This window comes from Xyrauchen texanus, chromosome 31, assembly GCF_025860055.1.
Source record: "Xyrauchen texanus isolate HMW12.3.18 chromosome 31, RBS_HiC_50CHRs, whole genome shotgun sequence".
Lineage (NCBI taxonomy): Eukaryota > Metazoa > Chordata > Actinopteri > Cypriniformes > Catostomidae > Xyrauchen > Xyrauchen texanus.
The window spans coordinates 3,830,025-3,853,691 of NC_068306.1; the positions used below are offsets into that span (position 1 = coordinate 3,830,025).

Sequence of the window (23,667 nt, forward strand, 5' to 3'; positions counted from 1 at the left end):
CGCCTCAGGCGGGACGGTCGAGGCTACAGGCGTGGGCTCTGGCTCGCTGAACATTGAAGGCAGAGCCATGGGAGGGCCGTAGATTTAATCTGAAATGATCTCATCATTTTTAACAGACATTTCATGTTTCAAATATTTCTTACTAAAAACAACTAAAATAATTGATAATGGAACCAATAAATCACTGGAAACATTAAGATGAATCTGAATTATTAAATTCATGTACAAAACAATAAACAGTAACATCTCTTCATCCACCAAGAGTTGTTTGGCATGTAAAAGGTTGAAGACTCCTGGAATAAACACACAGTGAAATGAGATCTGGATTAAATATATCAAATCTGTATTGTTGACAAACTGACAAATCACCTTTAAAACACACCTGTGTGAAATCAGTTTAATATGATCACACTTAATACACACACACAACACACACACACACACACACACAACACAGCCAATAGGAATGCGTTTATACCTGTTACATATTCATGAGAAGATAGGGGCGGAGCTATGACGTCACTGAAGCGAAGTAAAAGTGAAACTGGTTTTAAAACAGGAAGTCTTTCAACGTTTTCTCTCTTCAAACGGCAGAATATTTCTTCAGATATTGTCAAACTTTAGTGATCACAGCTGATACTCACTCACAGGTAAGTGATAATAGAAATATAAGAGACATTTCCCTGAACAGGTTTCTAATGTTAGTGGTCTGATTCAGAGGAGTTTGTGTCACACTGGAATAAAGCTGCACAAAACCAGATTTAAACACCAGTTAAATACTCCAACTAGTTTACTGAATTAGTATCAGAATATCATTGAATCGGTTATAAATCAGAGTTTGATGTGTGCTGTCATGTTGTCAAATAACTTGAAGACGTCAGAAACAGGAAGTGTTTGAACTGCAGACAGAATGAACAAAGTCCAGTGAAAATGTGTCATCTTTTTTACTCCATTTAGTCTTTCATACTCAACACACCACTTAAGTTTATATATATATATATGTTGCTTTATTGCAATCACTAATGTAAAGTCTGTGTTGTTATGTGATGACTTCATTCAGTCTTCACCAGCCAGACAGTGAATACTGCCAACACAGGACTGCAAACTACAGCCTACATGAGGACACTTCACTGACTATTACCTGCATCACTCCGTCAGTTTAGGGAATATTTTGAGTAAATGACTATTATTCAATGAGCACATGACTAATATTACACATACTATGGAAATAATTGTAATGCCAGAGGTCAAATGGGTTTAGAACGACATGAGAGTAAGTAAATGATGACAGAATTGTCATGTTAAGGTGAAGTATCCCTTTAAATGTACTCATAACATAAAAATAGCATGTACTAAAACTATTGTGAATTATAGTCCATATAAGAAATGTGCTTTTAAAGTGAGCACATTGAAGTAAGCTCACACATCAAAACATACTGTAGCACTGTCGGGTACCCACAATGCATTTCAGCAGGTGAAGGACTGACCAAGTTTGGACTGAACAACTGAATAGCCGTTCTGCAAAATTGTTCAGAACGGGTTTAGGGGAGTGTTTATAGTGGATTGTACTTTCAGAATTGGCCATATTTAAATGTTCTTGTTTGTGCCTTTCCATTATGTAACTTTTATAGTCCTCAGATACTAGAACTGAAGGTGTGCCATTATGTATGTGTGGTTCTGTCAGACTCTGTGTCTCATTTGAATAACAGCAAAAAAGGACTCTTAAAAACTATGAAATGAAGAAGAACATCAGAATACACATAGTGATATTGTAATGGTCAAATTTGGGGAGAAAAAAGGTCTATTTAGGGTGGCAGCTGCCTCCATTGTGGCCACGCCCCGACTGTACTGTAAGAGGTGCTGTAGACTAGAGCTTCTGTACATGACTAGCATACTGCTAACTGCATACTGCTAACTGCATACTGCTAACTGCATACTGCTAACTGCATACTGAAATCAGCTTTAAACTGCAACATTTATTACTTTTGATCACAGACACTTTTAACACTTGAACTTTTGACTTTCATCTTACATCGAGTCATTTAATAAAACTGGAGATCTAGAATATATGAGAACTTACTCAGAAGTGAACTGAATGTCCTCTTGAGAAGTTCATCTTTAATATTTCACACACTTTGATCATGTTTCATGCTGTGAAATGAGATGTTGGAGTGTTGTGTCCTAAACAGGATTAAAGAGAGGAAGAGCAATGGCAGAATCTTCATCTTCATCAACATCACCAAAACAAAAACCAACCAGGAGAAACAGTTCATATGGTTTATGTCCAGAGAGAAAAATAATGAATGAGTGAATTAATGAAGCAAATAACATCAACAACGATAATAATGTCATATGAAAACCTAAATTACACCTAAATACAATAACACTTTTAAAATGTGCATTTTCAGACATGTCTTCCAGTAGTGCACTAAATGAGGAGCTTCTGTGTTCAATCTGTCTGGATGTGCACTGATCCAGTCACAACTCCATGTGGACACAACTTCTGCAAGACCTGCCTGAATGAATGCTGGAAAAACACTCAGAACTGCAGCTGTCCATTCTGTAAAGAAACATTCAGCAAAAGACCTGATCTGAAGATTAATACAACACTCAGAGAGGTCGTGCAACACTTTGAGAAGAAGTTTAATCTGGGTAAATCTGAAGTTCTCTGTGACATCTGTGATGAAAGAAAGCAGAAAGCCATGAAGTCTTGTCTGATGTGTCAAAGCTCTTACTGTGAAACTCACCTGGAGCCTCATCGGAGAGTCCCACGACTAAAGAAACACAAACTGATGGATGCTGTGGAGAATCTGGAGGATTATATATGCCAGAAACACGAGAGACCTCTGGAGCTGTTCTGCAGAGATGATCAGATGTGTGTGTGTTTGTCCTGCACTGAAGGAGACCACAAGACTCACAACACTGTTCCTATAGAGGACGAGAGTGCAGAGAAGAAGGCAAGAGTTACTATTCAATCAATACTTATTATGAAGATGGAAACGCTGTGTTGAGTGATGAAATGTGTCTGTGTTTTTCTCTGTTTGTAGAATCAGCTGGTAAAGACACAGACAGAAGTGCAGCAGATGATCCAGGACAGAATGAAGAAGATTCAAGACATCCAACACTCTGTAGAGATGAGAAAGGTCAGTCAAATTTAGGTTCAATCTTCTTTATAAATAAAGGTGCTGAATTAAATACACTTAAACTGTGACTTGATCTCATCAGAGAAACACAGAAGAAGAGAAATCACACAGTGTTGAGGTGTTCACGACTCTGATCCGCTCCATTGAGAGATGTCAGACTGAAGTTGTTGAGATGTTGGAGGAGAAGCAGAAAGCAGCAGAGAAACAGGCTGAAGATCTCATTAAAGAGCTGGAGCAGGAGATCACTGAGCTAAAGAGGAGAAACTCTGAGCTGGAGCAGATCTCACACACTGAAGATCATCTTCATCTCCTACAGGTCAGTGTCCATCTCTCTCATCAATGAGAATGATTAGAAAACACTCCTCATGCTGATGGATTTCTCCTCTCTCCTGCTGTAGATTGACCCGTCCCTGTACAGCCCTAAAAACAGTAAAAACTGGACTGAGATCAGTATTGACACTCATGTGAGTGTGGACACTCTGAATACAGCTCTGACTCGACTCAAAGACACTCTACATGAGACTGTAGATCAAAAACTCGGTCAAACTGGTAAGTGTATAGTAGACCTGTCATGATTATTAAATAACCGTCTGATCACAGTTATTTGAGACAACCACGATTATTGGGAATTCAAATTCCAATCACATTTTAATGCCCAAATAAGGGAATTTTAAGTGAATATACTGTGTAAATGCCATGAACGGCACATTTGTGTGTCATTCAGTTGAACTCTGAGTCCGATCTTCACTGAGCTGCACAGCGGACATCAACCAGCTTCTGACCTGAAGAGCATGTGAAGCGCTGTTAGCTGAGGCTTGCAAAAATATAAACAAACAAATCTAAAGTTTAATTTTGAACACAAAGCACACTCACTTTAAATGATTGTGTAACGGCAAATGTGCTAATGACATGCAGAGACACAGAGGAGGAGATGCACACTTACTGTGACGAGGCAGGCAAGGAATTAGGATCTAAACACAGCTTTATTAAACAAGTTAACTTCAAAGTTAGAAAAGCAAAACACAGGGAACCGAGCATAGACAAAAAACCTTCATATATACAAGAACTGACAAACTAACTGTGGGAAACAAGGGCTTAAATATACAAGGAACAAACAAGGTAATGAGGAACACCTGGGGAATCAATCAGGGGGAAAAAACAACAGGAAACAGGAACTAAACAAGAATTTCAACATAAAAGCACAAAAACAAAAGACAACAGGGAATATGACAGAGCTCCCCCTTTAAGGAGCGGATTCCAGATGCTCCAAAAAGTAAAAAAAACTCAAACAAATTGTCCATGGAGTGTAGGGGAAAACATGTGGTACAGGGGGGCACAAGGGGGAAACAGGCAGAGGAACATGGCAAGGTCAGGGAGCAGTTCAGGTGGGCAGCCGGGAGACCAAGGAGACCAGAGCAGACCAGGAGGGCGGCCAGGAGACCAAGGAGACCAGAGCTGATCAGGCGGACAGCCAGGAGACCAAGGGGACCAGAGCAGATCAGGCAGGCAGCCAGGAGACTAAGGGGACCAGAGCAGATCAGGCAGGCAGCCAGGAGACTAAGGGGACCAGAGCAGACCAGGCAGATGGCCAGGAGACCATGGATGATTTGGGGGATGGCCAAGAGACCAGGTCAGATCCGGGGGATAGCCAGGAGACCAAGGGGACCAGAGTAGACCAGATGGGCGGCCAGGAGACCAAGGGGACCAGAGCTGACCAGGCGGACGGCCAGGAGACCAAGGGGACCTCAGGACAGGGACCGAGTCAGGAAGCCTTATGGCGGCCACAGGAAAGGGACCTGGTCAGGAGGCCTGGGAGGCGGCCACAGGACAGGGACCAGGTCAGGAGGCGGCCACAGGACAGGGACCTGGTCAGGAGGCCTGGGAGGCGGCCACAGGACAGGGACGGGGTCAGGAGGCCTGGGAGGCGGCCACAGGACAGGGACCGGGTCAGGAGGCCTGGGAGGCGGCCACAGGACAGGGACCGGGTCAGGAGGTGGAGCCGCTGTAGGAGTCGCCACTAGTAAGGCGGACGGAACCGCTGAAGGAGTTGTCTCTGGGGGAGCGGGCGGAGCCGTGTGAGGAATAGACTCTGGGGGAGCAGGCAGAGCCGTGGGATGAATAGTCACTGGGGTAGCGGGCGGAGCCATGGGAGGAATAGTCACTGGGGAATCGGGCGGAGCCGTGGAGAGTTCTGGGGCGGAGCAGTGGAAGCCGGAGCGACGGAAGATTCTGGGGGCGGAGCCGCGGAAGAGAGTACAGGCAGAGACTGGGGAGTAGAAGCCTTTCTTCATTTCTTCCTCCTCCGGATGGTCGAAGTTGGCAACACTGGCTCTGGGACAGACGAGACTTCCAGCTCGTTGGCTGTGGCAGGCGTGGGCGTATTTATTGAACTGGAAAAATCAAAGCTCATTATCATTAGCAGTAAGTTTAAAGGACACTTCAAGGCATCCGACGTATGGCAATTCTGTTCCATTGGCTGCTTCGATTTGCAAAGGGTCAACTAGCTCCGATACATCTCTGAGAGGAACATCAGGCAAATAGCTTTTTTCATCTGAATTCTCTGTTTGTGCAGGAAGCACCTGATGACACACTTCTTTTCTTTGCACTTGACTTTATCACGTGACTGAGTTGCCTGCTTCTTGATACCTGAACATGCATATTGCTTACAAAGTCTTTGGTGTGTGGGCCAATGGTTTCCCTGACACTCCTTTGAGCAGTATAGTGTGATTTTACAAATCGAGCAACATTTTAGTTCCTCACTACCTTTTTCTTCTTCACAACCTGCACAAAATTGGAACTTATCAATATTACTGGTTGCTCCATGTCCCGTGGGAGCAACCCCTCTTAGTTTAAAGGGATCCTCTGAGCGGGCTCTACTGGTCTCTGTGCTTTACAACCTGCTCTGAAGTGTTCACTGCTTCCACACCTAAAGCAATGCTGACAGTACTCCTCACCTGCTTGAGTACATGGGAAACACCTTGGTTGAGGGCGTCGTGCTGGGTAAAACCTCTGCGGTGCAAACCTCTGCTGGAACTGGGCCGTCTCTCTCATCCGCCCAGGACCGAATGCTGGTCGATATTCCTGCACTGCTGTTGGCGACTGCTGGTGGTAAAATGGCATGTCATTTGACTCAGTCTTATAAGGTGAGGATTGTAGGGGTGAAAACACTGGGTAAGGGGAAGGCACAGTTACTGGTTCTCTGCTTGGTGGGAGGTACTGTGGGTGTGCAGGTGTGGGTCTTTGGATGGTTTCCTTGATTTGGCAGATCTCAGCTTTCAAGTCTTTCAATAGCACCATGTCAGAGCGCATTTCTTTGATTTCAGCGAGCAGATCGGGGGAAGTGTATTTGGGCTTTGTGAGGTGGCGTTTTTCTGTTCCACTGGAGCGTCACTTAACTGTACTGTATTCACATTAGTTACACGTGATGGAGCAGCATATTTCTTTTTGTCCTGCCTCTCTTTTTCATTGGCACATGAAATGTTCAGTTTCTCCAACAGCAGCTCATCTGAAGTGTCCATCTGCAGGAGGTAGGGCCTTAGGTCACCTTTAATATTGTCAATCTGGAGGCCAGTTAGGACTGTATGCATAAATAAGCTGAACTAGTACTGGGCCATATTTTAGACTTGAATCAGCTTCCTGAGGAGCAAACAAGATTTTTTGTCTCAGGTCCATTGCCCTTATTTGGACCTCAGAGGTGAGTTGTTTATATAACTCTGTTGCGCCTCTCTCCTGGTAATGACATCTGAGGATCCTAAGAAGGGCAGGCAATGTTAGTTTGTCTTTTCCTTCAAGGTAACTTCGTAACTGCAGGCCTGGTGTGATAGCACGGATTACAGCATCAATAATCTCTGACTCTGAATAGGCTTTGCTGAGCCCACTTTCAATTTGTTTGGCCAGACTAGAAAATGTTAGCCTATCTTTTTGCCCTGGCTCGCCTATCTGGCCAGGGGGTGCTGGGGCCATATTCTTTTCTGGCCTGCTGGAACTGGCAGGGGGGTTCATGCTTGTTTTCATAAGGTCATACATTGCGTTCTCTTTTTCTTTCAACGACAGCCTTAGCGTCTCTACCTCTTTCTGGAGGTTTTCCTGTGACTCAGTGTGACTGGAGATTTCACATTCACTTAAGTTTGTTGCCGTATCGATTTTGTCTATTATTTCATGTACACTGAGGAGGTCTGACATACCCTCATCCTCTAGGTCAGCCAATCCTTCCCATTCAAGATACTTTATTACATGTGAAATCACTTGACAGCGAGTTTTACCAGTTACATGTTCTTTTCCTGGTCCTGAAATTTGCAGTGCATTGCATACTTTAATCAGCTGTTCGACAGTCAGTTTGTACAACGCTCCTTTAATCTCCAGTTGCAGCTTCTCCAATTCAGACTTTCATAGGAGAGGGCATAAGCAGTAAAATGAGGGTAAATCTGACATAATTGGCTTTTTGCTGCTCTCTAGTGGTCAGTTTTGCTCACTTCAGGATACAACTTGCCAGGTTCGTCTGAAGACCACTTCCACCACCTTGCTGAACTCTTTTCTCTGATATCTGGGTTGTTTTAAGGGATGATCAATGCAAGGGCTCCACTTGCAGCTCCGGGGTAACCCTCAAGCCAAACATCCCAGCAGTGCCTCCAAATGTTGTGCCTTAAAAAGGGAAAAGTAACGGGAGAAGGTTGGAGAGACACACATGCAGCTCTCGCCTTCACTCGTCTGTATAGTTTTAAACAGCGACCAACTTACTATAAACACTATTATAACCATTAGCTATTATAAATTAAATTACATGTCCCAAAAATGGAATACTGTAGTACTGGAATAAACTTCAAAATGAGATTTGCTTTTCAAATAGATTACTTGGTATCAAAATGAGTTAGGAACTATACTTTCACATACCACTTGTCACAGATGCAGATGAAGCATTTCTCCTGTAATATTCCTGTAAACAATTGCTGATGTTTTCTTGTGATTTGTGTTGACAGTATTGAGGAGGATGCAGCAGTATGCAGGTACAGTGTGTGATCTTCACTGTTCTCTCATATACACTTACAATACTTTACATTTATATACTGACAGCTGACTTACTGCACTACACTTTCATTATACTCTGATTCAATATTACATCAATCAAAATGTTTGTATTCTGAAGTGATTGATATTCTCTGATCTCTCTCAGTGGATGTGACTCTGGATCCTGATACAGCTCATCCTAAACTCATCCTGTCTGATGATGGAAAACAAGTGACATGTGGAGACATTAAACAAAAACTCCCAGATAAACCAGAGAGATTTGATAGATGTGTCAGTGTCCTGGGAAAGAAGGGATTCAGTTCAGGCAGATTTTATTTTGAGGTGCAGGTGAAGGGAAAGACTGAGTGGGATTTAGGAGTGGTCAGAGAATCCATTAACAGGAAGGGATCGATCACACTGACTCCAGTGAATGGATTCTGGACTGTGGGTTTGTGGACTGAGAATGAATATAATGCCAGTGAGAGTCCATGTGTTTCTCTGTGTGTGAGAATGAAGCCACAGAAGGTTGGTGTGTTTGTGGATTATGAGGAGGGTCTGGTCTCCTTTTATGATGTGGAGTCCAGCTCTCATATCTACTCTTTCACTGGTCAGTCTTTCACTCAAACACTCTTTCCATATTTTTGCCCATATTTAAATCAAAAAGGTAAAAACTCAACTCCACTGATCATCACACCTGTCAGTTACAATTCATGAATTTACACCCCATAAATATAAAAAACTACATGAACATTAGATTTGTACATTTCTTAAAAGACAATAAGAGGCATGGTTGCTAGGGAGATGTGGATGGTTGCTAGTGTGTTGTGTGTACTTTAGTTTGAGCACAATATCACTGACTCTGTGCACTTGAGTCAGGAAACATGAGAACAAACTTCTCCATCAATGAAGCTTTTCCACATCACCGAGAGAGAGAAAATACATTTTTCACACTCTAAAAACAGTGTTTATCACCTCAGATTAAAACTGTATAAAAATCAAATTCATCATCTTAACCAAAATTAATGTTTCGTTCTCTCTGCGTTTCTTATTCCATAATTCTTTGTGCATAGGCTATTTTTGTGTGACATTTTAACTGCTTTGAGCACAGTTGCAAAATTGGGATTTTCTTAAGTTATAGCACCCACTTGCATAAAAAATGAAGGAAACTCGACATGTTACCTCAGTGTGTTCTCTTGTCAATGTGTACAAAGTTTAAGTTTGAAAATGACACTCACTAGATACAGGCTAAACACCCCAAAACAGATTTATTTAGATCTCAGAAATTGTCAGGAGGGTCTGTAGATGATGTACACCAGCTTTGTGCCAATCGGACAAATGACCTTTGGAGGACTTCCAAAAACAATTTTTTTCCAAATATTCCAAATGGTGGAACATTTTTATAGGTGGAAATTAAATCTGAGATATATGTTTTGTAGGGCTTGACTCAAGGAATTAGAGGGGAAACATAAAAGTGAAAGTGTTCATTACACTAAAGTCAGTGTGTGTGAGCGTGTGTGTGTGTGTGAGTAACTGAGTAGTGGGGTGTGCGTTTGGGACCATCCTGCCAAATTTGGACTCTCTCCAATTTATGGTCTCTGAAAGCCCATCAGACACTTTTAGAGCAGAAAAATAAAAGATGAAGAAGAAAATCAGAACAAACAGAATATGGTGCTAGCTTTGGTACTTTGCCCCTAATTACCAGCTACACACTAGGACTTTGTACCTCTGTTCGGCAGTAAATCCTTAGATTCATTTGATCTACAACATTCTCAAGAAATGTCTGCATGTCCTGAATAAATGTAAACACAAAACTGAACTGAACAAATACAGCCCTCCAAGTGCTCCACACATCACTGACTGACAGTCTTCAGGTCCATCATGACACGCAACTAAGATATAAACAATGCAAATGTTTAAACAAAACATTAAACATAAATAAAAACACAAAATGTTAAAAAGCAGAACAACAAATCAACTATTACTTTGGTCTGATGTTGCTACCCCTCAAACAAAACCAACTTTTTTGGAGACTGAACCACTGACTTCTCCAAATCAGGCTGCAGGATCCACATTTTTATTTCCCCTGCCTAGAAAACAAGATTATAAAATGAGTATTATATTTGAGCCTGTGTTAACTTTGTTACTGCCTTTTTTAAGGGTAACTGACACTTTTTCTGAGTATTTACTACAGAGTAAATGTACCTGTACATGATGGAAAGACTCTTCCTGTCAGTGAAACAAATGCAGCAAAAGCTAAAATAGTTTGCCATGACAACATGCCATTTTTGACCATCTTCACAAGTATATGCTTTTACCTGAGAGATTTCGTCAGCCCATTTTTCGGCCATTATCCTATAAGCAATATCTCTGTAACATATAAAAGCTTTTGTGTACACAAGGACATTATATAGATTAAAAAAAAAATAGATTTTAATTAATTGAGTTTTTATTCTATTGCATATATACAGTAAGTAAGTTTTGGTGTATAATAACATTTCTGCACACATCAATATCTAAAACAGTGTATCACAAACTGGAGTCTGTGACAGATAGACTGGGCATCCATAATATTTGAGAGAAATGTTTAATTTCTCTGCCTTGACTTGTTTGGCCTGTCAAGCACCTACACACTTAGTGATAACACAAAGCCTAAATGAATTAGGGAACCCCCGGTCTGAGAAACCTGCTCTAGAAATGAACAAGAAAGGAACAAACTTTCAAGCACAAGCAAACAACTGAACAAACCTTTACAATGAACTTTCACAACAGAGACAGGTCAAAAGAAACGGACCATTTCTGAACAACAAACATCTACAGACCAGAAGTAGCAGCTCACAAATGATTATGACACACTAGAGATTAAAAGGATAGTTCACCCAGAAATAAAACTGTGCACTGAGACAGAGCAGGCTTGAACAGTGGCGTCAATTCACCAAAAGCCAATTATGGCAAGTTCCGATGACGTCATCCAATCTTACTTCATCATGTGACAGCATCAAATCAAGTCCCAAATATTGTAATTATTTCCTGACAATATCATCCTCAAATATCACATTGAAGCACCGATTTACACACGACTCTAATGAAAAGCATCTTCATATGACTCATTGAAATACATACTTGTACTGAACATACTGAAATATGACAAACTGAAATGCAAGCAGAGGTAAAACGATAATGTTAACAAAAATATGAATAGCTTTGTTCAAAAACCCAGAAAATTATAAAGTTGCAGTTATAAGAATGAACAAAAAATAACAATAAAGTCTTCCCTTATAATCATCTTAATTTATTTCATTTGAAAAGCGATCAATGAATCCATTTATTTACATTCATTTAAAATATTGGCTCAATTCTTTAAAATAGTTTAAAACTGATGTAAATATGAACTAATTCAATTAAAACAATGTAGACTTCCAGTGTTTCTCATAAACATTGCTTCAAGTTTAATTATTCAAGAGCCAGTAATAAAGCCGAGTAATAAAATAAAGAACAGAGTAAACAGTGCTTTAAGATATTCAGTAACAGCAGCAATTCAATATTAAAAAGGTTATAAAAATCATTACAAATATAATGAAAAACAGAAGTACTTAAAATATGGACATAATCTTTACTGATTATGACTTACTGATAAACAGACCTGTCATTGAAATGTATTGGGCTTAAAGTTATCCAGCAAAAGTGATTTTCTCTTTTTCTTGTCAATATTGTTGATTGATTAATATTAACAATAGTCTTATAACAGTTGCAGTATGACACAGATCAGATATTGAGATATAAGAATTTTGTCCCGTCTGTTTACACACTTGGAAAACATTACCGGATGTATCTTTATTCATTTCGCGCCAAGAGGGTCATTCTGAAGCGCTTTTAAATCACGTGATATGAGCGTGAAGTGATCATCTGTGTTCCGCAACTGCTTTGGGGGTACTTGAATAATGCATAACGTGCGAGCAAGGGCAGCAGGTGGACTTTCTGCTGCCCTCATAGTGTAATTTGGTGCCCCCCTAGGGAGTTGGTACCCTACGTACGCAGACTGCGTAGTCTGCTTATAGGGAGCGGTACTGTGTGCATTACATGCACGTGTTCACCTAAACAGCCCAATCTCAAACACACACGGATCACATTTTCCCGCCATCTGATGAGAGCTCGTTGCATGATTACGAAAACGATCATTTATTTTGGAGAATTTTTAATTTATTTCAATTCGTTTTTAAATAACTGCTGTTAGTTTCGTTAAATTGTAGTTTTTCATTATAATAAAAAATATATTTTTGATCTGTTTCTCACCCACATCCAAAGGTGTAATTTTAAGTAGGCTAGGGATGATATGGACACGTCCCTTACCTTTCAGGAAATCGAAAATGTCCCGACCAACATTTGGGCAGTTTTACCACATAGATAAACAATGTAACTTTATACAATGTTTTTATTTTTAACAACTACTAAATGTCCTTAGTATAATTACAGTGTAAATGATTGTTCTACCTCTTCTGAAGAGGCGCGTAAACAGTGTCACGTGGTACCTGTTACTTTACTCAGCGCTGTTTAGGATGCACCAATTACAGTCGTGAGGAAGAGTTTTTTTTTTTCAATCATTTTCAGGAGTCTACGTGGGCGGATTTCATTTGGTATTTTACGTTAATCCTTTAGATTAGTAATCAAGAATACGTTTCGTGTTCAAAATGCTTACTGTAAAAAAGTCAAAAACGCCCTGAGTCTTGCATACAGCCCGGTGGAGGACTTTTGTGTGTTAAATTGGAACAACTTCAAGTATACTTTAAGTATATGCCCGTGTAGGGTAATTACATGCTTGATTAGTGATAGTAAAGTGTACTTTGTGTTACAAGTACATTACAAATTAATTGCGAGTGTCTTCGAAACATACAAGCAATATACCAGAAGTGTATTATAATAGAGTTAAAAGTACTTAGGTAAAGTTGGTTTGATATTCGCACATTCGCGTTAAAGAACTTTTTCAATTAAATAGTCAATAAAGCTATTTTTTTTTCAGATTCGCAGCAGCTACATGATATTGACCACAAAGGTTGTGAACTACAACATTTTTTACAATCGATCAAAATGGGCAAGTATATTTTTAAGCATGTACTTTAGAGATGAATATTCAATGTGTGTCGTAACCAAGATAGGGACCGTCTAAAAAGTTAATATTGTTTTTCATCGTGTGCAAACAGACAACTACATTTTAGCCAACTGCAGATGTAGCCTCTCACATTATGTGTTCTGATGCTATAGAATGTCCTTTAGCAACAAAACCTGCATTATAATGATGGTGTTGAAAAAGGTGTTTATGAAATAATAATGAATGAATCTGTACATGAACTGTAATTTGGTAACAATCCAGACTGTAGAAAGGAAAATCATGTTTAATCTCCTGAACATAGTTAATTGCTTCATTTTACAACCGTTTATATTTATTTATTTGAGAAAAAAAAAATGAAAAAGAAGTGTGTAAGTGTGGTGGTTTTAATAATGACATATGATTTATTTCAAAAGGTTTTGAAAAGCATCGAGACGACTGCTACAAAGCAAGTTGGATCATCTTGTCTGGACTCTACAGAACATACTACAGCCCATGTCTTGCTGTTTTATTCACCTCTGTTTTTCTGTTTTATCTGTGATAAAGACTGTGTAACAGTGTTCTCCAGGTGTTGAATAAAAAGAATGGCTAAACTCTATTTTATGTTTTCATGTTGTATGACATCTGTGTTTAACATGAAACTTTAACAATAACACAATTCATGTACATTGATTGATGTTTACAGTCCTGCAGAAATATTACTGTCCGTGGGACTGAATCCATCAGATTATTGACAAGTACTCAGAAAACATGACAGCAAACATGATGTTTATTTTGGGTGTGGATTTTGGAATAAACTGCTGCTTCAATGTAAATGTAATAAGTGACTTATCAAGGTATTCATCAATATTTTTCTTTCTAAATATCACATGAGTTGAATGACTTCTCTAGGCTTGTGAGATTTTACTTTGTTATAGAAGTTACCAGTGTAATTACTGAAATGTTCTTTTCATGTATTCTTTAATGTCTGTATCTGATATCTGAATGCAGTAACAGTGCTTGCTAATTTAGCCCGGCTTCCAGAAATGAATCTGGAATCAGCAATGTTGAGATATTTTGTTGATATTAAGTCATTGAAGGAAAATTATATTGTCTGTTTTATAAAGGGAATTATGGGGCGGAGATAATTTGCCAGGACAAGTGGGGTGAGGCATACACACATTGTCTGGTACCCTAAAAGTGTCAGTCAGAAAGTTGTTTATTTTATGTTCATCTTAATACAATACACAATACAGAACTGCACAACATGTCCCTTCTGCAAGAGGTTTAGCTAAGAGAACATTCATTTGTCACTTTATTCTGAGACATTCAAGCATTTGTGGTCTGTCTATGGACACTTACAGACTTCTAAATCAGTCAGCTACATTTGAGGCATACAAATTAATAAAAGAAAAGCAGCAAGCATACATTTCAAATGATAATAATGGTAAACACATCAACCTAATAGTAATGTTTCTTACAATATGATTGATTAGATTTGGTTAAATGACATTTAATATACAAATGATTAAATGATAAAGCATAAGCAAAATTGATAAAACATAAGCAAGAAAATATATATACGTATGTATTTTTTCTGCTTCATCAAATACATACATATTTTTACAATTTAAACACACTTTTAGCATGAGCTCCTCTAACTGAATAGCTTACAAACACAAACCACAAATCCATGGTTCCTCTTTTGGTGGCAGATTAATTTCGAGGCACTGGACATGAAACCACCTCTGGCATAATTCACATTGAACCTGGAAGAAAAATAGGACATTGTTAGATTTATTCAGAAACTGTTGTAATTATGAAATGTATTTGAGAAAACTCATTTTCTCTTCAATTTCTTTTCACTTTCAACAAATAGGCAATAATGACATAAAGAATACCCAGGTGCAGAGCTCCTCTGTTTGGTCCTTAGTGTCTTTTTGTCCACATACAGAGCAATACTCATCTCTCGACTCTGCAATTATGATAATGTAGATAATTATACTCCATCACTCTGTCTCTGGAAATAAACTGTTCTTTTAAATAGTTTGCCAATACCTGATGCCTGCAAAATTGTTTTGGCAACATTTTTCCTGATGTGGCACATCTCCTCTTTGCTGGGTATTATGTTGATGCTCTCAGGAATTTTTGGAAAGTGTTCCACCACCTGCTTGGCCATCTAGAAGGAGAGCGGAGAACATTACTAGTCTCATATGGGAAAATGTGAGAACAGTGTTTATGTAAAGTAGTTTTCCCTCCATTTACCTGCATCACAAAGACACCACAGCTGAAAGCATCCTCCTGGAATGAATGGTGTATTGTCCCAGGCTTCCACATAGTGTCCACCCAGTCTTTTCTTCCATGCTGGTTTCCTCTCTTCCTGAAATATTCCCTGTTGTAGGAAAAATACAGTGTGGGGGGTTGTGGTGGTCTTCAGCAACATCCATATGCTAATATTCCAATATTTGTGTTGTAGATCGAAAAAGGTTACAGATTTTTTATACAACATAACATACACAAATTTGTTGCATGCTTGTGTGGCAAGTTTCATTTCATCACTACCACGTTGAGGGTCAAGTATGAAAATGGTGTTATTTGTAGCATGTAGATACTAAATATAAAAAAAAGAATAATAATTAGTCATTCAATTAAATGTCTGTGAAAAGGTCAAACATTTATGTATGGGTGTATCAATGTTTATCTGTAATAGTCATACAACACAACAATTGTATTTTTTACTTATAATATATTTTTACCAACCTGATCTCACAGAAATACGTGAAATGAACACGAGCCCTTAACCTCGATTTACGTGATGGTGTCACGTAAGTGTGTAAAATTACGTGTCGGTATCACGAAAACAACACCCATACAAAGTCAATGGGGCTCATTTGTCGTGGTGGACACACGGATTCCCTGGTTCAATAACGTCACACAGTTGGCGGCGGTAAATGTTGATTTCTAGTTTACGAAACGTCCTCCTTTTATCATTTATTATAGTGTATTAGTTCTGATTTTTTTCTGTCATAGCAGCGAATATTATTAATAATTATTATTTTGAATTAGAAGACTTTAAGTCGTTACCACAGCAACAAAACGTCACGTTACGCGCGCGTCCGTAAATGATGTTTTGCAGTTTATGAAACCTCCTTCTATTATCATTTATTATAGTGAATTAGTTACGACTTTATTCTGTCATAGCAGTGAATATTATTAATAATTATTATTTTGAATCAGAAGACTTTCAGTCGTTCCCACAGCAACGAAACGTCACGTTACGCGCGCCCATAGATGATGTTTAGTAGTTTACGAAACCTCCTTCTTTTATCATTTATTATAGTGAATTAGTTACGACTTTTTTCTGTCATAGTAGTGAATATTATTAATTATTATTAATTATTTTGAATCAGAAGACTTTCAGTCGTTACCACGGCAACAAAACTTCACGTTACGCGCGCCCGTAAATGATGTTTTTCACGAAACGTCCTTCTTTTATCATTTATTATAGTGAATTAGTAACGACTTTTTTCTGTCATAGCAGTGAATATTATTAATTATTATTATTTTGAATCAGAAGACTGTCAGTCGTTACCACGGCAACGAAACCTCACGTTACGCGCGCTCGTAAATGATGTTTTATAGTTTACGAAACGTCCTTGTATTGTAGTGAATTAGTTATTACTTTTTTATGTCGTAGCAGCGAATATTATTAATAATTATTATTTTGAATCAGAAGACTTTCACTCGTTATCACTACAACGGTACGTCACGTTACGCACGCATCTTACCCATGTCACTGTATGCGTTTACCGCTCATTTCACCCGCCACCTGACTACAGTAAGCATCTCAACCCAATATGTGTTTGTTTGTTAAGAAGCACGCAAAACCTTTGCTGTTATTTCTTTAGTTGTAGCCCTATCTGTGTAGCGTTTCATCCCTGGAGATTAGGTTACATTTGTTAGTGTTGCATTATCATTTACACGGTTATGTTACCCTCCAAAGTAGTACAGCTGTCCCTGGCACAGTTGGATTGTGGCACTGCCAGCTACCAAAATCAGTTTAAACTCATGTATTTGCCCATGTGTTGTGAAGACAACAATTAAACAAAGTGGTTAAAGTTTTATTCAAAGTGCAAAGTAAATGTCAGACGTAGAATGACCGCAATCAGGGATGAACTAGAATAAAAAAGTGGACCTGGAGTCTTTCCAGAGGATTTGACTGCTCAGTGCGTCTCAATGTCAATGACCGTTCATTCCTACTGACATAATTAATGCAGAATTAAATATAGAGACGACCCTCCACTAACTTATAGATAGAATATCCTGTAACACTATGGTGCCATACTTTTGTAAGACTTTGCCATTTTAGAAGACACTGAAATCATCATGAGATAAGAGTGTAATTGTTACTGAACATAAATAAAAATAATAAATGCCTAATTAAAAATAGATTTGTGTAGGTACTTGCTCTTGTCAAGTGGATGTGGTACAAATCTGATATTTGTACAGTAAGGATTGATTTATATTGTACGTAGTTGTTGTGATTGATCAATATTTAATTAATAATTTAAATTACTCTGTCCTAACAATTAAGACATGCCCATTTACTACAAAGGCTATTGTAATAATCTTTTGCTTTTTCCTGTTTTACAGCATTATTGCAACACTTTGACTCCACCAACACAAACACACACACACACACATACACACACAAATCAAAACAACGGCACTTTTAAGAGCCACTCTCGTTCTCACTTGTCTCTTTCGATCACTCTGTTTCTCTCTCTCTCTGTCTCACTTGTCTCTTTTGATCACTCTGTTTCTCTCTCTTTCTCTCTCTCTCTCGTCTGTTTCTCTCTCTCTCTGTCTCACTTGTCTCTTTTGATCACTCTCTTTCTCTCTCTCTCTCTCTCTCTCTCGTCTCTTTCGATCACTCTCTTTCTCTCTTTCTTCATTTTGTGTTGTTTTTATATTGTGTCTGTATTGTTTGTATTTGTACGTGATGTCCCTCAATTCTGACGTAAGGGTCTTTGATGATCCCAATGATGCCAGGATGCACATGGCAGCATTAATTAGTGATGCTTTAGTCCATGAATCCAGAGTAAGGCTTTTCATGATAAGCAAATACCTAAATCTGAAAATAGTAATTGCTATTGTTGTTTATAGATGTGATGTAAAGGGTTAGCAAGACCCTTTTATGCAGCTACTGAATAATGCTCAATTCTAAGTGCTGCTGGTATATGTGCTCTCAATATATATAGGCTCTTATGGCCATGGACAACCCTGCCGTTCCTCAAAGAAAAACAAGGAAAAGCAGGAAGAGATCCTTCACTAATCCACTGGTCACAGGCAGGCGTGAGAAACGTCGGGAAACACACTGCCCTGGATCAGGTTTGTTCTTAACTAAAACATGATTACTGTATTTAAGAATGAAGATAATTCATTAAATTGTGTTTTGGTGATTACACGTAATATAAAATGAAAATCAGACACCACTTTGACAAAATGGTGTTGCAATGTTTGTGAAAACTAATATACAAGATAGTTTTAGAGCGTGCGACTGATAATCCTTACTTGTGTTGTGTTTTAATATTTTTTGCTTAGTTTCCCTGCCTCCAGTCCTTATGGAATATTTTCATTTTGAAATGAATTGGTTTCATGTTATATTGGTCAAAGGGTTAAACAAAATGACTGTCTCTGCAGTTGCTTCTCAATCAAGAAGAAGGGATCCTGTGCATGAGGAAGGCCTTCAGATAGAAGATCAAGAGTTGGCAAGTCTTGGTGAGAATACTGAGTGTTACAGTAGTAACATTACACTACAGTTTTTCCACGATTTCCACCATTAATTTAATCATATTCAAGCATTATGTTTTGTCAGTTCCACTACAGACTCACAGTATAACTGATATATATATTTGTGTGTTATCATAATCATGAGTATAGACCTTTTAAGGACAAGTGAATGTATATTTTTGTTTTTTTAGAAACAAGGCTCCAAGAGTTAAGGGACACCATAACTGCAGTGCAGGTTCCGGAGGGAACAGACAGACTGGTTTCTGCTTGGGAACAAAGGCAGCTTCTCACAGATGTGAGAATGAAAAGTGCTAGGCCTATGCTTTTTGATGCAAAGCTCTCAGCCCAGAGAGTTTTCATCCAAAATTGTCACAGATGCTGTGTTGTAGAAGCTGTGATTAGGTGCCTGGACTGTGTACCACTGGACATGGAGTTCCTCTGTGCTACCTGTGACATGGAGGCCCACAAGAGAAATGTCTTCCATGACAGAGAGGCTGTGTTCCATGGATTTCTTGAGCCCATTCCCCCTACAACTGCTGTGCTGGTGAATGAAAATGGCCAGCCTCAGTTTTGTGAACAAAGTATGTTAAAATTAGCATTATATCAAATTGTCTCATACTTATTGTGTAATTCCCGAAGTTGTTGTAGATAGTGCACATGTTTATATTTAACAGTGTTTATAAATGGCTTAGACATTTTAAGCTTATTCTCAAAACTTCAAAGTGCAAGTGTGAAAGAAATTTAATAGCTGAATAACAAAAGTCTGATTGGTTTTGACAGTTCTTCTGACCAGCATATCTTTGAACAGCAAAGTCAATTGTGTGTTAATATTTTTCCAAATATGCTTAAGCATTTACATGTTGTTTAAACATAGTGACAATTACAGTTGGAATAGTGGTGAAGCCAGTTTGGATTCATTGTTGGGTTTTAAAACACTATTTTAAAAATGAGGATAGCGTTTTGGGAAATGTATCTAAGGGACTAAGGAGAAACTGTAAATACACCCTTTATAACTTCTTTCTGATTTGCAGTATGTCATCTGCCTGTTCCTGCACCAAGGTCAATTTGTGAATGCACTCATGACCTCACAACCACTCCAGGGAAGCATATTTCTGTGGTCACCATCAATGGTATGTTGATCTGAAAGTATTATTGTACTAGAACTTTACCACTGTGTGCAACTCAAAGATTTTTATCACCATGACATTTTCAGGCAATGCCATGTCAAAAAGCTAAGATAACATATATTTGTATCTCTGTATAGAAGGCAATCTGTTAGAATTTGATTACTGAAATTATTTAAGTTTTTACTACAGTATATTCACTTGTTCACAGGACGATACAATGTCTGCTTGCCTCGGAAATCCTGTCCATCATGCTCTGCAGAATGGACTCCCGAGGTGAAGGACCTGCTTGTTTATCGGTACTGGCCAGCTAGCACCAGCTGCCAGACCCTATACAAGTTTGATGTCTTCACCTCGTTTGACCATATGAAGGTAACGGCACCAGCTATGTCCAGGCAGGCCTTCCTGAAAATGTTGGAGCACAGATCTGTTCAAGCTGGAAGGGTAAATCTGCCTGAATATCACTGAAACATAAAAAAACAAAATTATATTACTGTATACCTAATATTTAATTTTAGGCATTGCTTAAAAAATCCTTACAAAACATTTCTAAATATGCAGACAGGTAGTATCTGTGCTGATACATTTCAGCGAAGCTTTTTTGAGTTTACCTTTTGTCAATACAAAGAAGAGGATATGTGCCAGGTCCATCATTTTGAATGTCCAGCATGTTCTCCAGACATGTTGGCTGTCTGCTCTGATGGAAACCGAAAACATTACCGCTTCAGCAAGTCAAAAGGGTAGGTATAGGTACTTTTCTGAAGTTTATTTTAGATTTGCTTAACACAAATAGTAGCCTTTCGGGTTGTGTTTGAGTGATTATAACTTACATTTTAACAAATAGTAAAGGTAGTACTTGTGATTTGTATTATTGACGCATGTTATCTTATCATGGACAGGACTGAGGAGCCACCAATATATGAGGGCTTGTTCCTGGCCAAGGACGTGGAAGTTGCTACCTTTGTTGACCTTATCAGAGGCAACATGAGAAGTGTACAAACATTTGATTTGTTTTTGTTTTTATAATAGTTTTTTAATGGTTGTTTATACATACATTTAGTTTTGTGTTTTGATGTACCTTAAAATGTGTTATAAACTGACTTAATAGGCAAATGACAGTGCTGTCTGCGGTACTGCCAAGTTCACTGCTGGCAGAGAGATGTCCAAAAAGTCTGGTGCTCAGATAGATGAGGAGGGCATTCAAGTTGCAGTTTGCAGGTATGTATGTGTGTGTGTGTGTGTATGTTTATGATTCTTGAGTTTGATATTGAGTTTTAATGGCAATCCAAGTCTGAGTAAAAATTCAAAGCATTTCACACTTTTGCTTGCAGAGTGGTATTTATCTATCCTTTGTAGTAGCCAAGTATTATATTTATCATATATTTTGTTATAGGCTGTCTGTTGACAGATGTGTGCTTAAGCCAGGCATTACTGGGTCAATTGATTCTTAACAACTAGATTTTCCTCTGATTTAACAGACATGGGTTTCTCTTACGAGGACTGAACCATTACCGTGGAGAAATATTTGCTTACCCAATGTTTCTTCAAAGAGAGATGTCAAAGAAGGCAAATGTTACATTCTTCTGTATGGATGTTACATGCAGGTACTCATTGTCATATTGCAAATCCAACTCCATGATTAAAATGTCTTGTTTCCCTACTTTACAGTGATATTAATCATTTTAGATTTCAATTAAATATGGATCTTTATTACACTCACATGGTGCTGCTCCTGCTTTTTAGGTACTGGCCCTACCTTAACAAAGTAGCAGAGGGTTTACCTGAACTTCTGCCATTGACAGAAATGAGGCCATTCCTGAGCGTCATGCATGCCAAAGCCCATACAGCAAAATGCGAGGTACATGCAATAACTTTAAGTCTGGTATGCCTGTAGCTATAGGGAAACAATGGGTCGGATAATAGAACGTGCTGTGTGTTATCTTTCAGCAATTGCTTTTCAGCTGCTTGTTCAAATTTGTAGGACAGATTTTGTTTTTCCCTGCCATATAAAAAGCTTGTTTCACGAGATGTTTTATAGATAATTGTATGAATTAATGTAGTTGTAACATTCAAGCAATCTTCAATGCAAAGGATGATTTTTTACATTTGTGCATGTTTATGCCTGATTGGATGATGTTATATCAAAACTTCTGAAGTACTGCTACATAACACATAACAGGTGAGATGGGGTGGCAGAAGCCTGGATGGAGCAGGAAACACAGTGGGAGAAGAAGTGGAGCAGGTAGGGTATTATTGTCAGTATTTGAACAATGGCTACAAAGAGTCTTAATAGAACCCATAACACCAAAAGGTACTTATTTGTCATCTAGGTAACATGCCTGGTGAGAGTGATTAAGTACATCCTTTATGTATGAGTTAAAATAAAGAATAGGCAGTTCAGTTGTTTTCAGCAATTCAAAATGCACGCATGCATAAGGGGTCCCAAAGTCTTAGTATAATACAGTACACATGTTTTCTGTTAAACCACAAGTTTAAGATGTTGTGGTGTGAAGGTAATATTTTTATGTAATGGAGACCAAAATTGCATTGTATTGTTTTCTTATAGGTGAACAGCTTTCTCTCGAGGGCAGCACTTGTCACAAAATACATGACAAAGGCTGGTTGGTGGTACACTTACACTACACACTGTGGTTGCCTAAATAAATAATAATAAATAATTCATAGTGTTTTTACAGGGAATTAAAAGAAAAACAAAGTTTCTCTGTTCTTACCAAAGTTATCATTGTATTCAAGGTAATTACCAGTTCAACTAACTTTTAGTGATCTGGTTTAGGCATGTCTGTTGGGTTTCTCTTATTGCCTTTTGGATGTGACATCATACTTTTCTGCTTGTGGGTGCATTATTGTTTCATTAGGAAGAGTGAACATGCTAACGCGACAGGCCATGGGTTGGAACAGAAGAAAGAGGGACAACCTTCATCAAGTGTTAGCCCACAGATATGTCAAAGTAAGGGTAAATTATCATTGAGATCCTAAGCACTGCCCCTTTCCCTTAATGCACAAACTACAGCTAGATCTGAAACTATTTGTAGATTAATTGTTTGTTGGTGGTTTTTGCATTGTGGTGGTGCGTAGAGTTTTTTTCTGACATTTTCATATTTTTTTCTCTTTAAAAGATCACAGAGAGGGCAAAGGTGGAAGCTGCCAGCCTTAGCAACATCAAGGAGGAGCACAACCTTGATCAGGAGACAATACAGCAGTGGGTATGGGATGTCAGACAATGGGCTGTCACAGGTAAAACATGTAAAGTACACTATGTATATACGGTGTGTATATATATATATATATATATATATATATACACACACACATCTGTTAATGACTGTACATTTATACAAATAATAAAAGGTGTCTTGTTTTGAATGTTTTGAAAATGTCACTAATTGTGTCTCTTGTCCAATTGTTTTGTTTCACCTATTTAGAGAGAGTCTACACTCCAGGTTGTATTGAAGAGCTAAGGGCTGACATTGAGAACATCACTGTAACCCTTTTGCGTAAGAAG

General features: G+C 38.6%; 3 protein-coding genes and 2 pseudogenes across 4 annotated transcripts in view; 4 read left to right on the forward strand and 1 right to left on the reverse strand.

Moving 5' to 3' along the window:
* LOC127625049 (zinc finger protein 208-like) overlaps nt 1-23,667 on the forward strand; it is a 632,925-nt pseudogene that overhangs the window by 304,447 nt on the left and 304,811 nt on the right.
* The window catches only part of LOC127625046 (nuclear factor 7, brain-like), a 256,580-nt gene that overhangs the window by 139,511 nt on the left and 93,402 nt on the right, over nt 1-23,667 (reverse strand). The window lies entirely within an intron of this gene.
* The window catches only part of LOC127624980 (zinc-binding protein A33-like), a 203,655-nt gene continuing 180,532 nt past the window's right edge, over nt 545-23,667 (forward strand). The window contains exon 1 of the mRNA XM_052099981.1: nt 545-650. The gene's annotated coding sequence lies outside the window, so the exon portion shown is untranslated. The remainder of the gene's footprint in view (nt 651-23,667) is intronic.
* On the forward strand, nt 2,411-10,511 carry LOC127624988 (zinc-binding protein A33-like; annotated as a pseudogene).
* Nucleotides 20,805-23,660, forward strand: LOC127625033 (uncharacterized). Of its 2 annotated transcripts, XM_052100084.1 has the most exons (10): nt 20,805-20,884; nt 21,044-21,137; nt 21,253-21,362; nt 21,623-21,748; nt 21,888-22,002; nt 22,324-22,386; nt 22,711-22,772; nt 23,021-23,112; nt 23,282-23,399; nt 23,588-23,660. In XM_052100084.1, the coding sequence occupies exons 1-9, from the start codon at nt 20,826-20,828 to the stop codon at nt 23,317-23,319; spliced, it is 759 nt and encodes a 252-aa protein (XP_051956044.1). In that variant the 5' UTR covers nt 20,805-20,825; the 3' UTR covers nt 23,320-23,399; nt 23,588-23,660. The 2 variants fall into 2 exon arrangements, with proteins under 2 accessions (XP_051956044.1, XP_051956045.1); XM_052100085.1 differs by lacking the exon at nt 23,588-23,660 and having other exon boundaries at nt 22,711-22,765; nt 23,025-23,112; nt 23,282-23,342.

Excerpts from the sequence above, each read along its gene's own strand:
- LOC127625033 (XM_052100084.1), top strand. The coding sequence starts at position 20,826 with ATGTTGGCTGTCTGCTCTGATGGAAACCGAAAACATTACCGCTTCAGC. Across the intron at positions 21,138-21,252 it reads TCAGAGGCAACATGAGAAGT|GCAAATGACAGTGCTGTCTG; the intron begins GTACAAACATTT and ends CTGACTTAATAG. Across the intron at positions 22,773-23,020 it reads ATGACAAAGGCTGGTTGGTG|GAAGAGTGAACATGCTAACG; the intron begins GTACACTTACAC and ends TTGTTTCATTAG.